General features: G+C 31.0%; 1 protein-coding gene across 1 annotated transcript; it reads left to right on the top strand.

The window, feature by feature from the left end:
• The first annotated feature begins 11,182 nt into the window (after positions 1 to 11,182).
• Positions 11,183 to 14,601, top strand: LOC100870543 (nischarin). The gene is made up of 3 exons (XM_086911318.1): positions 11,183 to 11,646; positions 12,073 to 12,385; positions 12,477 to 14,601. Exons 1-3 carry the CDS (start codon positions 11,519 to 11,521, stop codon positions 13,440 to 13,442), a joined length of 1,407 nt encoding a protein of 468 aa, XP_086767444.1. The 5' UTR covers positions 11,183 to 11,518; the 3' UTR covers positions 13,443 to 14,601.
• The last annotated feature ends 81 nt before the right edge of the window (positions 14,602 to 14,682 follow it).

Here is a 14,682-nt window from a genome sequence, read left to right as displayed (position 1 = left end):
TTGTTCGTGAAAAAGAAATCTTATTCATCCACAACGAAAAACCCTCGAATGATTAAATTTCTCCTTTCTCCATTGCCAACAACGCGAAAACGAAAAACACCAAATCAAGAACGATTAAAAATTCCCCCGGATGAAGAATCCGACGTCCCTCCTCCATGTTGTCGTTTTCAACAGCCTTCTTAATATCCGCGAGACGGTGAGGAGAGGGGTGGAGGCGCAATAATTGTTTGTCCTCGCTCCCTTCCGCTTTGCTCCCCGCCCTCGTTTCGCGCGGAGGAATAATTTCGCTCGCGTAATTTCCCCGACGAGCCGTGAAACTTTCGACTCGATTATCTTACAAATCTTCGCCGCATTTTTTGAGAGCGAGCTCTTTTCTCCTCTTTTGAAATTGCAACTGCAGGAATGAAAGGTAAAGGAAAATCGACTCGAATGTCCGATGGTAAAACAGGAATGGTTCCATGGTATTGGACGGTGCGGTGTGAATTAAAAGGTGATTGGATGCGAATCCTCTCGTGTAATTGGATGAAAATTGTACATCGATATAATAACGAGGCGCGAAATATAACTTAATTTTTGTGATGAATGTTAATAATAAGAGCAATATCGATATTCGAGTTTAAATTTTTCATTCTCGAATATTCTTTTCTAAGTCTGTGTCTATTCTGTGTCATAGCCGATTCTAAAAATTAACGAATAGAATTAATCTAAATATTGCAACTGAAACGATACCGAATGTATATAAAGATACGAAACAATTTCTTGGAAAGAAGTACAAAGGTAAAAAAAAAAAAAAAAAGAAAAAAGATATTCAGACGAATAATATACAAAAAGGTCGAAAATAATTTTCAATTATTCCTCCCTGAACTGGAACAACGCTAAACACGAGAGTGTGTCTAGAGAGCCAAGAAGAGGGAAATTTGTCGAGGAAAGAAAAAAGTTGGGGCATAAAGGGAAAGAATAGAAAGAGGGAAGAGAGAAAGGGGAAAGGATATAATAGAGGGTACTTTGCGGCGAGCATCAGCGAGGAATAACCCCGACTTCCGTTAAGAGTGTATTTCCCATTCCTCCACGCTTTCACAGCCCGGTTTTCCTACCGTTTTCCGCCGGTTGTCACGCGTACAATTTAACGGGGCCGACGGGGAGAGCACGTCGCAACACTGTTAACAAAGCCAAAGGCCGATATTCCGCCGTGGACGTAACCATGAAAACGAGACGCTTCCTGTTTTCCTTCCTTGTTTTTTTTTTTTCCTTTTCCTAAGATGGTCGATCGAGCCACGTAAGGATTTAAGGTTTACGTGACTCGATGTATAATTCTCCTCGAAAATGTCTTCCCAATTTCGAATAAATGATTCAAGCTTCCGACGGAGGAATGGATATTGTGGAAGGTTAGAAGAATTTTCGAAAATTTACTCTCGAAATGGACACACAGTTTCGTTTTGTGTCTGATTTCGGTGTTAAATGTATAGGTTTTTTTTTTTTAACATGATATAACATGATTTATTAAATTATTTGTTGATCGAGAATTAATAGTATTTATCGTTTTTAAAGTTTTTCAAGAAACTTTCGAGAGAGAAAAGGCGATATTAAAAATAAAAGGGAAGTGTTGTTGTCGCGGAAAGATATTTTTCGGTGGTTGGAGGTCGAAGATCTTTATCGATCGGAGGGAGATAGCTTCGAAAATAAAGGAAAGGAAAAGAGAGACGCGAGAAAAGACACGCGATCTTCTGCTAGGAAGATACTCGACTGAAATTCGAGAGTTTTTTAAACCGTAGAATCGATCGACAAAAATTGTTCGAAAAAATATAAGATTTCTCCTCAAGGAGCAGATACATCTAGAAATAGAATAAATTCGATCTTAACTTTGTTAATTTGTATTTTGGCATATTATGAACATAAGTAAATTTATATCGATTTTTCTTTATTCGAATGAAAGCGTAGAGATGTCTCCATCCTCGCATAGTTTTTTCTGTAACAACTCGTGGAAGAGATAAAATTGAAAAGAAGAAAAATTCGTTTCGTTGCTAAACGATTGCTTCGAAAATCGAAAAGAACTGGACGTTTACCAGCGATCAACTTCGGAATGAGTGCACTTGTGAAAGTGATCGCATCTGCAGCGATTGCAAAATCGAGGTCTCTTTCGTTACCAGCGTAACGTCGAAGACGCAACACTTTGCGTCTCTCTCTCTCTCTCTCTCTCTCTAACGATTGAGATTGAAGAGCTCGTGTCAAAAACATTGTTCCGACAAAACATTAAAATAAAATTCGATTCGAATCGATTTTTTACGATTGTAAATCATACGAGGCTTGAAGTTTTAACGAATTTTGAAGTCGACTTTTTTTATGACAATCTGATCGAGTACTCGTTCGAGAAAATATTTAATTTTGTGGGCACATACTAAAGAGATTACACGATACACGTACATTTCACTTGTTGAGAAAAAGAAGAAGAGGAAGAGAAAAAGGATATAAATAGAAAACTTTGCTTATTAGTGGGAGAGGATTTATAATTTCAATTCAATTTTCAAGTTATATACGTATTTATCAAAGCGTATTCCTTGCCAGGGCCGAAATTCAATCTTACTTAAGCCAATATTACTTATAGCAACGGATTGTGCGGTTTAACTTCTACATCCACGATCTTGGAACGATTTCAATCCAAAGCTTCTTGCAAGCCTAGGATATCCGCGACTCGCGGGCCACCAGCTTGCGGGAAACCTCTTCCATTATTATATCACCAACTGCGTGAATTCGTGAAATTATTTTGTTACAAAATATCGAGAGAAATTTTTATAACTGAAAGATCAAATCGACTCATTAATCTGATCCTCGGAAACAAATCGTACAAATTGGATTTTTACAAAGATTTTACCTCGTCTCGACTTTACGATTCATTTTAGATCCACTTTTCCAATTATAATATAATTATATCGATAAGATTCGAGGAGAGTTCGAAATAAATTTTAAAATACTTTTAAAATACTTTTTGGATAATAATCGACGAGATACGATAGAGAACTTTTTTTTCTTTTTTACGTCGAAATGAAAATCTACGGATTCTACTTATCCTATCGCGCAAAGTGCAGAAAAAGGAAAGAAAAGGAAAAAAAAAAAGAAACGCATTTTCGAGCGCTTTCAACGAAATCGATGGAATAAAAGAAAGAAAAAAAAAGTCGGTTAATTCGGTTAATTGGCGGGAGGAAATCGAACATCCAATTTAGCGAGTGGTGGGAATCAATAACGGCTTTGCTAGGGAAAAATGTGGAAAACAGAAACGTATGGAAAAGAGTTGGTCGATATTCATCGTGGCAACACCTGCGCTACTCGTCACCAGAGACCCCACTGTCTGACGGGGATCCTATTCCCGCAACTTCCAACCTTCCCATCAATTCCGATATATCATCCTCTTGTTCCCAGGGATCTCTGAGAAAAATCTCTTCCGTGAAAATGACGAATTTTATTATGCCATGGATCTCTCAGAATTCTTTCGATTCCCTTCTTTATTCTCTTTTTGTTCTCTCTTTGCTTCGTGAGTATATCTCGCGATATTATTTCTTCGCAAATTTAACTTTCCAAGCGTTCTCCAAGTTTTCCGGAAGATTTAACTAAATCGGGGATAAACTTTGCTTAAACTCTCTATCTATTCTCGTTTAAATTTGGTTAAATTTAAAAAAAAAAAAAGAACGATACGGCGAGAGGAAAGATCGTAAGGAGATTGTATGTTGTATTAAAAAATCGATTTCAATCGCGCCATGTTTATTTTTCATTGGGTAAATTGTTTTTCGAATTTATAATATTAACACGTTCACCTCGTTCATTTTATGCGTTTAAAGAGAATTCATAAGAGAAATAATAATCGTAAATTTTTTCGTATTAAAATTATTAAGAAAAAGAAAGAAAGGGTTTATAGGTAAAATAATCATTGATCTTGTTAAAGAAACAAAATTTATTAACCGATCCGAAAGTATTTGAAGGAAAGTCAACGGAACTTTCTCGATTATCCAATCAACGTAACGGAACAGAGAATTAGCCGCGATCCGCAAATCATCTTAGTCCCAAGATTTTCATGCGCAGATACATGCGCACGGCCGATACCCGAAGGAAGTTGGAAAACGGATGGAAAGAGAAATCTCGATTATACGAGATCAAAGCGAAACAAGGCTACGAGCCGTTTGGCTGGAAACGCGCTGAATTTGCACAGGCAAATTGTAGTATTTGTGTATTGTCAATGATGCACCCTCGATCTCGAGGAAGGATCGATCGAGAGGAAGAAAGGATATGCCGAGACGAGCTATACGCGCGAATCGTGGGAATCGTTCGACTTTTTCGACCGAGGGAAAGTTGGTGCGGATGGAGAAAATGGAGGATGAAGATTGGCAAGTGGGTCAAGTTGGATCGGTTGGCGGAAGAAGAATGATGATGGGAAGGATTTGTGCGATGTCAAACGATATAAGAAAAAGAATTTGACGTGTTATATAAAAAATGATCGTTGACTCAACTTATGATCGAATTTTTTCGCCGGCCGAAATATATATGCATTATCGAGAGAAGAATTTGGAAAATTGAAAAAAAAAATATATATATATATAAACCCAAAAATTTACTTACATTTATATTCATGTACTGTATATTCGATGTCAATAGTTATAATTGTTCGACTCGTGTGCGTGTAACGCCGCTTCGAGCCCAATGAAAATTTGCATAATCGAGAATCAAGTGCTCAATCTCCATATGCATGCATAATTCGAGTCGATCAATCTGCTGGAAAACGCGTTTCACGCAAATTCGACAAATTTAGAGCGCCGTTATTTCATTCATGACTCTCCGCAAACGATGTTTCTATCGTCGACAAAACTGCTACACTTTTTCCACCTCTCTTCGAAAAGAACAACACAAAAACACATAATACCCTTCTCCTCCCTTCCAAAAACGACGAACATTAATACAAAATCGTAACACACCGTAAAAATACTGTATCGTAAGAATCATGATGCGAACATAACCTCTCATCTTCTTCGAAAACGCGTCTCCGCAAACGTGGCGAAGAATAAAATTCTCTCGTTCTCGTTGTTCCTGGTCAACTCGTCAATCCCAATTTTAAATCTCGTCTGTCTTATCCCTTCGTCTGTCGTATCTCACGCGTAATCGCGTTCCAGAGAGCCGCGTGCTTCGCCTCTAATTTGCATTGCAACACTTTACCGGCATGGTAGAAAAATTGGCGCGGTGCGCTGTCAACGCTTGTTACCGACTCGGTGCGGTCGGCCGCGAAAGGCGATTACGTGGCACACAGCATCGATGCGGACATTGGACGTCGATAAGGATACCAACACTCATTGAAACACCAACTCTCTCGGCTGATTGTCTGCAACCAGCTGCCCCGCTTAAACTGCTCGTCGATTTCACTGATACAATCCGATCCAGCTTGATCCGATCGGTCCAATATATTAATTTCGTTTTTCGATAGGCGGAGAATAAGGGTAGAGGTTATTGAAACATGATCGACATTTTATGAGTCGAGCGGTTAATAATTTAATATAATTGCGATTTGGAAGGGAAATCAAAATATTTTTGATATTTATTTGTAAAAATTAAAATTTCATTTTTACGAATCGTAAAATATAAATTTCGAAGAGGTAAAAGTTTACAAATAAATTTTTCCAAAAAATTTGTTACTGTCAAAATCAATTATAATGAAAAAGCAGTTTTAAATTTTTTTATTTCAATATTTGGATTTCTTCCTTCGGATCAGTTAAATTTATCATAAGAGAACAGTTAATATCATGAGAATGTTCGAAAGGTGGAGAATTATTTAAAAAAAAAAGAGACTATTGAATTATATTATCTCGTAACATTCAGATGCGACTAACGCGATTCAGCGTCAGCTCAATTAAAGTCTTATTCATCAACTTTTGTTCGCAAGATTACCTTTCCTGCAATCTTAGCTTCGCGGAATAATGAAGAGTAAGTGACAAAAAACGTGATTCTTAGAACTCTGAGAAAAGAGATTCCCTGAACAAAATCTCACGCCAAGGCAAAGAAAAGAAATTTCTAAGCGTTAAACTGCACCTGCAACGAGTGCATCGACGGGGAGTTTTGTTTCTTCATGTAACTTGCAAGCTCGTTATGCAATTTTAGTTTTTCAAGTTTTTCAGCCGGATGAAAGTAAGAGAAATCTCTACCTTGCGTTTATTGGTATTCTGATAATTACTGAGAAATTAGAGAAATTCATAGTTACACAGAAACCATTTATTTGGATTTAAATTTTTTTACATTCCGTGTTCTGTAAGTAATTCTGCAGCGTGCTCTTTAATTTTTAAGATCTTTGTCTGTCGACTTTACACTCGGTTAAAAATTAAATTTGCTCGTGAATGCTATATAATATTCATGTATGCACTTAAATTGAAAACTTCGCGTGCACCTAGGAATACATCTAAGTAATGAAATATTTCCTTCCCAGCGATGAAAATTTTTGTACAAAATTCACATTGTTTAATATTATTCAATCAAAAATTTAATTCCCGTATATCAGATAATTATTATGTACTTAATTAATTTATTCAAATAAAATAAAAAGATCATTTTTAAACATTTAACTTCAAAAATTGAGCTAAACTCAATTTTCCTCTCATCAAATCAATTATCTTTTAATAATAATAATTACTAAACAACAGAAAAAAAGGAAATAAGTAATAGTTGAACGGAAACGCGATAATCCGAATTGTCCGCAGAATCGAGGCATTTATAAATAATAATTGGAATTGGTCAGCGATAGTTCGTATAAAAGCGATAAAATCCATTCTTTGGTAAGACGCACGAGAGACGACGCAACACATTCCATGGAGAAGAGAGCGGCCACTCACCTTTGGTTGCGGTCTCAGCTTCTGCCTGGACGAACGGCCTCATAGCAGCCACCATTCTCCACGATCATCCTCCTCTTCGTTATCATCCGCTCACACCGCTTTCTACATGTGTGCACATGCTTAATCGGATGTACTCGCCCCTACCTAATAATGTTTCTGTTGTTACTTTTCAAGTTGTAATCGCTGTACTGTGATGTAATATGATGTTTTTAATTTCTGTCAAACTTTCACTTTTAAATAAGAAATTTTCTATTTTTCAATAATTAAAATTGAAAGAAATCATGAAACTGCAATATTTATGTGCTTCTGAACGTATCAATTGCGAATAAAATCATTAAAAACATATTTTTCATTAGTTCTTTTTGAAAAATTGTCTCGATATTTGTTAATTCTATCCATTTTTTTTCACGAATAAAAATATATAATTAACATCAGTTTTAGCAATTTATTTTAATTATTTTAATTAATTTTAGTCAATATTTAATCATATTTAATCATATATCTAGGTATATCTATTATTATGAAATTATTATAAACATAACTTATACAATGCATATAATGTATAATTTAGCATATATCTATATATGAAATCGAATAATTATTTTAAAAATATCTACAATGTTTCTATAATCGATAATCGAATAAAAATTTCCACATCACGGTCGAATGCTAACGATAAGACAAGAATTCGAGAGAACGCCCACTACTGAAATGCCTACCTGCCTGAGAGTCGTTCTCTCGAGGTTATGAGTCACGAGGCCGTCGCACGCTTTGCTAAATATCTCGACATTTTGTCACGCGTTGGTTTCCCCTTAATCACGACACGTTCAACATGTTTTACGTTGTACGCGTCTCGTTCCTTTTCTACAAACCAACGAATCGATTTGCACCAATCGAGTAGTTGATGTTTATATTACTTTGTTTTATGTTGATCGTAAATATAATAAGATGTTCAAAAAGAAAAAATTAAGAAATATTACTATATGCTTTCACATTTTATATAATCAAAGCTAAATTTCATAATTCGTTTTTTTAGTATCATTTAAATGCAATAAAGCTAATATTCTATTCTGAGTAAACCGTATACGTCATCAATATCTAAGACTTAGTATATAAGTATATGTTAAACTCACCATAGTTCAAGTCACAATATTTGGATGATACCGTAAGAATAATGGTCGCCCAAAGATAATCAACGTAATTCACTCAATATTTTATTCCATTGCATTTCACACGTACACACTTTTAATACATATAAGTTTGTCAAATTACGACCTGCATTTTAATTCATATAAAGAATGATTATAGATTCTTGGCTTTTATCCTTTAAGGCCTATTTTCATCGATAAATTTGTCAAAATATTTAATATTATAGCAATCAAAAATTTATATTTTTAAATTCACATAATTTATTAAAATATAAATATAAATTTGAAAGAATAAATTTTGAATTAATTTACTTTAGATATATTTACAACAATTCAAATTTAGAATATTATTTATAATAATTCAAAAATATTAGGTTATGTGAGTGAAAAATATTATAACCATTTGGAATTACAACAAAACTCAAGAGAAATCATTTCCCATGGAAATACTAATTACAATATGTGAATATATCGTTGAAACTTATGGCACGGTATTGTTTTAATTAATCAATTATGCAAAATATTACGCGAATAATCGTGACAAAATTCGATTTATATATTCCTAGAAAATTTTTCACATATAATGTTTCATTAATAAAGCACAATAATCTTTCAAAATATAAAATTTTTTCATTGATATACACAATTTCACAATATAGAAATTAAATTCTGTTCAATGTACAGATTCACGAATCGAATAACGAAAAAACTCATCTATCGATCACTGCATCCATTTTAAAATTTCACTAACAGCACTTGTATATCATCGTTGACACTATATGAAGATAGACAAGGAAATCATTTTCTATCGAAATCATGGAATTACAATGTAATCCTTAAAGTCTTTCAGTCCTCGTACACTCTCATTCACTTTCAAAGAAATCAATCGATACTTCTTCTCGCGTAGAATCATCATTTTCGAAATATTCAGTTTACTGATCATGACGCACAGAGAGAAGTTTCTCAAACTTCACAAGCATGCGCGCCGTGACAAATTGCCAAAGGCGCCAATCACTGAATAGTTCACTAACAACATAATCCTTGACAATACTCGACGTTTCGAATCATTGTATATAAAATAGTTGAATCAATTCACGATATGCCATATGTAATTCAATTGAGAAAAAAAAAATACCTTTATGAAAAATCATTCCTAGTTAAACACGAAAAAAATTCTTCGAAATTTTGTAGACAATTTTATTGAAGCCAACTTTTAAAGGAGAACAGCTACAATGAACCGCACACGATCGTCGTGAAAGCGACACGATACTGGATGAGAACGGGCAACAGGTTCGTTGGGTTGCCCTGAGGAACGTGACGACGATACGAACAGGAGGGGAAAAGGATAGGTACTGGCCAGGTAAGCTAGTGCCGCCATTGCTCCTGACGCAGCATCCACCGATTTGCAGTGGCGTAAATACGCCGATATCCTACTGAAAAGAAAATTCCCTGTCGCTTGGGTTGTTTTATGCGATTTATATCGTTTCGCTTGCCTCTTACTCTATCTTGGTTCTCACAGGTATTCCTTTCAGATCTCATCTATAAACGTCCTCTGAAGACAATGTAACGCACATGTGTTTTACGATACATGAAACGCAAACCAGAATATGATTATAAAAAAAAAAAATCATAAAATAGAGAAATTTGGTATTAAATTTAAAAAAGTTTGCTAGTAACAAGCGATATTTTTTATTTTTAGAATAAAAAACTTTAAGGAACTGTTCAAAAAAATATATGAATATTGAAAAATTGTTATCCGATGATGATTAATAGTTAGCTGCTCGATTCATGGTATTCGAAGATTGTAAGACAACAGCTGACGCAGCTATTAAGAGTTTTATTTCGTTCTTTTTATTTCTTTCGCGGATACTCTAGGATTCTTTCCTGAACATTGAATATATTATTGAAATATATGTATTAATATGTATATATGATATATATATATATATATTTAATATTTTTATTCGTATTTTAATCAAATATGAATATATTTAAAATATAAAATATGCATATTCAAATCAAACTATTTGAGTTAATAATTTATAAATATATAGTTAGTTTCAAATTTAATTTTTTTAATCACTATCTTTTTATTCATTAAAAGAATGTTAAAGTGGTTTATTTTTATTAATTATGTAATTTATATTGTATTTAATTATATAATATTATATTATATATATAATTACAAATAAATATATCAACACAAAATAAAAATAAAAAATGAGTCATTAGAAAAAAAAGTTCTATGAGAATATATATCTATTAGGACACAGATATCGATTACAATCTATATTCACAAAATTTTGATTACGCCACTGCAGCAACAGGTTGTCACCAATGAGAACCATCGTGAATGGGCGCGTTCATCCATTTGATAGCAATACGACCTGCCACTATAAAGGAACAAGACTATCTTTTAAATTTAAATAAGAATTTTTTAAATTTTATTATAAACTAATATATTATATAATAAACATATGGAAAATTAATTACTAGTTAAATATGCATACAAATATTTAATTTTTGATTTATAAATTAATATAATAATTAATAATATCTATATATGTATATATAATTTCTTTATTTAAAATTTAATTTTAAATATTTTATATATAATGTTATACAAGTATAACAAATTGAAAATAAAAAAAACATTGCTTTAAAGGCAATAATGAAAATAAATATTTAATCTCTGTTATCAGTAATTTATTTATCAATAATACTATGAATCATGAAACACAGCGATTAATTTGATGTTGTATAAAGCAAGGTCAATTTATATGTTATTCATTTTACTAAAAATTATGTTCATATATTTTTTTTTATTTTTTTTTAATAACTTTAATATTGATAATTTGATATTTATAATATAATCTGTATATAATATATATATATATATATATATATATATATATATATTATATACAGATTATATATATATTATATAATATATATATATATATTAACGTAATATATTTAAAAAATATAAAAAAATTCTAGTATAATCAATAAAATTATAAAATAATATAATAATAAAAAACACTTTCAACTATATGAGAAAAAATTGATACTTATCTATATTAATACTAATACTATAAAAATTATGAATAATATAACAATGATACAATTGAAAAAAATAATTGATAATAATGAATCTGAGCACCTCTGTTACAAAGAATAGCAGAGCGTACAATCTGTCTCGGGTCAGTACTTTGCTTAATTCGAGCGCGAGGTGGTAGCACAGTGTAAGTTTTTCTGCCAACTTTACTGCACATTAAACATGAACATTCATATACTAAAATTTTATTTCATTCTGAGCAAAGGACTACTAAAAAAAGCAACGCGGTAGGTTTTTGAGAAGAGTACACAATGCACCAAATGGATAAGAGACATCCCTCCCTCTGATACAAAACAGTTGATATTGACAGCTCTCGTCTCGATCCGGGATAACCTCTTGCTCCAATCGACTACCAATTCTTGTCACGTCGACGATTGCCAAAACGTTTTTAAAAAATGGCATGTCTTTTGTTGAATCAGGAAAATGTGCACATTAAAATTCCATCAGCTGACACTGTTGAAGGTATCACTTATTATTGCATTGAGGTTAGAATTGCTTCAATCAAATGGACTGTAAAACACAGGTAAACTTTTGATTCATTGTGAGCTTTTTATTTTTTATTTCTTATCTTGATAAATATTTTAATATTTATCTATTTCCCTATTCAATATTTTATCACAAAAATTATTCTGTTATATTATTTGTACATCTTTATTATATTTTTATTTTATATTTAACAAAATTATTTTAAAAAATGAATGTGATAACTTATTTCTACATTGTTCAAAATTTATTGCCCAAAAAAAATATTAAATGTATACGATATTTACTTAATCAAATTTATGATTATATTTATATTTCTCCTTTTAAACGAGTCTTTAATGATTGCTCTATTATAAAGTTTTTTTCCTATATTATTTTCATATAGTGAAAAATTATGAAATTATGTCATAAATTAATATTTGAAACAAAAAATAAATTTGATATATTTATATTTGTATTTTTATAGATACAATGATTTTGCTGAACTTCATGATAAACTTGTCTCAGAGAATTATGTTAAAAAGGATATATTGCCACCAAAGAAGCTTATTGGAAATAAATGTGAAGCTTTTGTAGAAAAGCGTAGATTAAGTTTAGAAGTTTATTTAAATGAAGTATACAACTATTTGAAAAAAGCAATGCCTAGAGAATTAGCTGTATTTCTTGATATGCATATATATGATATATTTTTCCTACTACAGAGTATGGCTTTAGAATTTTTTATAGAAGGGAATAGTTTATTGCAAAAGTCCAAAAGTCATAAATTTAATCCAGTTCAGGTGATTATATATTTAAATTAATAAATTTTTCTTACATTCTTGCAATAGTCTATTTTATATGTACAGATGAGATATAATTATCTTTTTGCAGTTATATGCAATCAGTGAAAGATTAAAACAGCCCTGTCCACCAATTGAAGTGGTTGATAAAAAATACGATTTCAGTCATGTCTTGGACTTTAATTCTCATTTAACTGGTCTGATCATTGAAGGAAGTTCAGAACCTTATAGAACTAGCAATATTTATTCATCAGCATTGTCCATTGAATTAACAAGTTTCAAGAATATAGAAAATCTAACAATTAATCAATATCCAATGGACAAGATATATCATATGGGCAATCTTCGAGATACAGTGAAATATTTAAAAGTGAACAATACAAAGCTTAGAAATATCGTTGAATTGGCAATGTGCGAAGAAGTACACAAAACAATTGAAAACGCGAACGATTCTCATGTTTGGTTTAAAGTCACTCATTTAGATCTTAGTGATAATCGAATAGAGGTTATTGATGAAGCAATTAAATTATTACCACAAATAGAATGCTTAACATTAAATAATAATCTACTCTCTGAAATTTCTAACATCACTCTGTTACCGAGATTGTCTCAATTATATTTAGCATCGAATAATTTCACAACTCTACCCGATGATTTGCATACGAAACTTGGTTATATCATGTATATCGATTTGTCCCAAAACAAATTAACTTCATTATCAAGTTTCTCGAAATTGTATTCATTAGAAGGTCTAGACGTAAGTTGCAATCGTATCGAAAAGATCGAAGAAGTAAAGAATATTGGTCATTTACCTTGTTTGGAAAATTTAAGATTAACTGGCAATCCAGTGTCAACAATTGTCGATTATAGAGTAAAAGTGTTAGAACCGTTTGGAAAAAGAGCAGCAGATATTTGTTTAGATAATGAAAAACCAAATCAGAAGGAATTGGATACTGTTTCTGTTCATCAAGCATTACGCATTGCAAGAGAAGGAAAATCACCTACATTCACGGCTTCAGATGCGCCTTTATTTTCTGCAGAGATTCCAAATATATAGAATTTTATAAATTACAATTTCATTTCAGAAGATTTTCTAGACAAAGAAGGAACTTTGATATAAATTTTTTATCATTGACTCAAATTTTTTTCTTAAACATAAAAGACCAAGAATTACAAATTTTCAAATATATTTAGATTTTGATGGAAATCTAACAAGATATTTTATATTTTTTACTCAAAGTGATATCACTTTTAAAAATTAAATTGAATTAATCTGTATGAAAAGGTTCCTTTGTAAATTAAATCAAATTGATATTTAAAATGACAAACATTCAAGATTTGAATCTCAGTTATAGCTTTTTTTATGATATTTATTATCAGTTTATCATGTCGGTGCTTTTTATTATTTTTTTTTTTTAATATTATGATGATAATCTAATCAGTATAATGTATACCAAAATAATAACCTGTAACTTAAGTCTTAGATTACGAGTCTTTATTCTTATTTAGATAATTAAGGAAATTTTAATAATGTGTGGAATAATTAAGAAGAAGATAATAAATCTCTCTTTTCGGGGATAACGTGCCACTTATCTATATAAAAGTAAAATTTATAAAATTCTACTGTGTACATAATTATTTTTAAATTGTATATTGCGTGTTATCGTCATATATTTTTTATACGAAATCAGAAAATGAAATAGAAAAATTAGATTGATCAAAGATGTATATTTATTTATAATTTATATCAGAGAATTTAGTTGATATGTATATATAAACAGTTGGTAATTCTTAAATTCTATTTATATTCCATGAAATAATTTAATTTGCAATTTAGAAATAAGAAGAATTCGTTTCAAGAATTATTGCTTTTTAAATAATTAATTATTATAGATAAAATTTATTTATTGTTTAATAAAATTTGCATATAAATTATTTAAATTAAAACACTTGTGTATCGTATATCGTATCGCATATATCAGTGACGCAAATAAAAATGCGCTCGAATCAAAGCAATTATTTTCAAAGTATTGATTCGATACAATTACGCAATTACTAATTTGTTATTTATTGCATAAATTTTTATGATGATGTTATTTTAAAAGATGCAAACGCATTTAATGATTAACAATTTTATAATGGTTTAACACAAATTATCTATAAATGTACATAAGAAAATCAAATATTTTGTTAATAAAGAATTTTAAATCAATAAATTGTGATAACCTATTTTTTATTACTCTATAAATAAACATAATGTATCTTTATTTAAAATGTAAAATTTGTAATAAGAAATA

This window comes from Apis florea, unplaced genomic scaffold (assembly GCF_048593485.1).
Source record: "Apis florea isolate Af1SG1 unplaced genomic scaffold, ASM4859348v1 contig_3203_pilon, whole genome shotgun sequence".
Taxonomy (NCBI): domain Eukaryota; kingdom Metazoa; phylum Arthropoda; class Insecta; order Hymenoptera; family Apidae; genus Apis; species Apis florea.
The sequence above is the reverse complement of the archived record's forward strand: the minus strand, read 5'-3'. Positions and strand labels throughout refer to the sequence as shown.

What these genes read in the sequence shown, in the direction of transcription:
- LOC100870543 (XM_086911318.1), top strand. Translation starts at nt 11,519, where the DNA reads ATGGCATGTCTTTTGTTGAATCAGGAAAATGTGCACATTAAAATTCCA. An exon ending in AAATGGACTGTAAAACACAG is followed by an intron (nt 11,647 to 12,072) that starts GTAAACTTTTGA and finishes GTATTTTTATAG; the next exon opens with ATACAATGATTTTGCTGAAC. An exon ending in ATAAATTTAATCCAGTTCAG is followed by an intron (nt 12,386 to 12,476) that starts GTGATTATATAT and finishes ATCTTTTTGCAG; the next exon opens with TTATATGCAATCAGTGAAAG.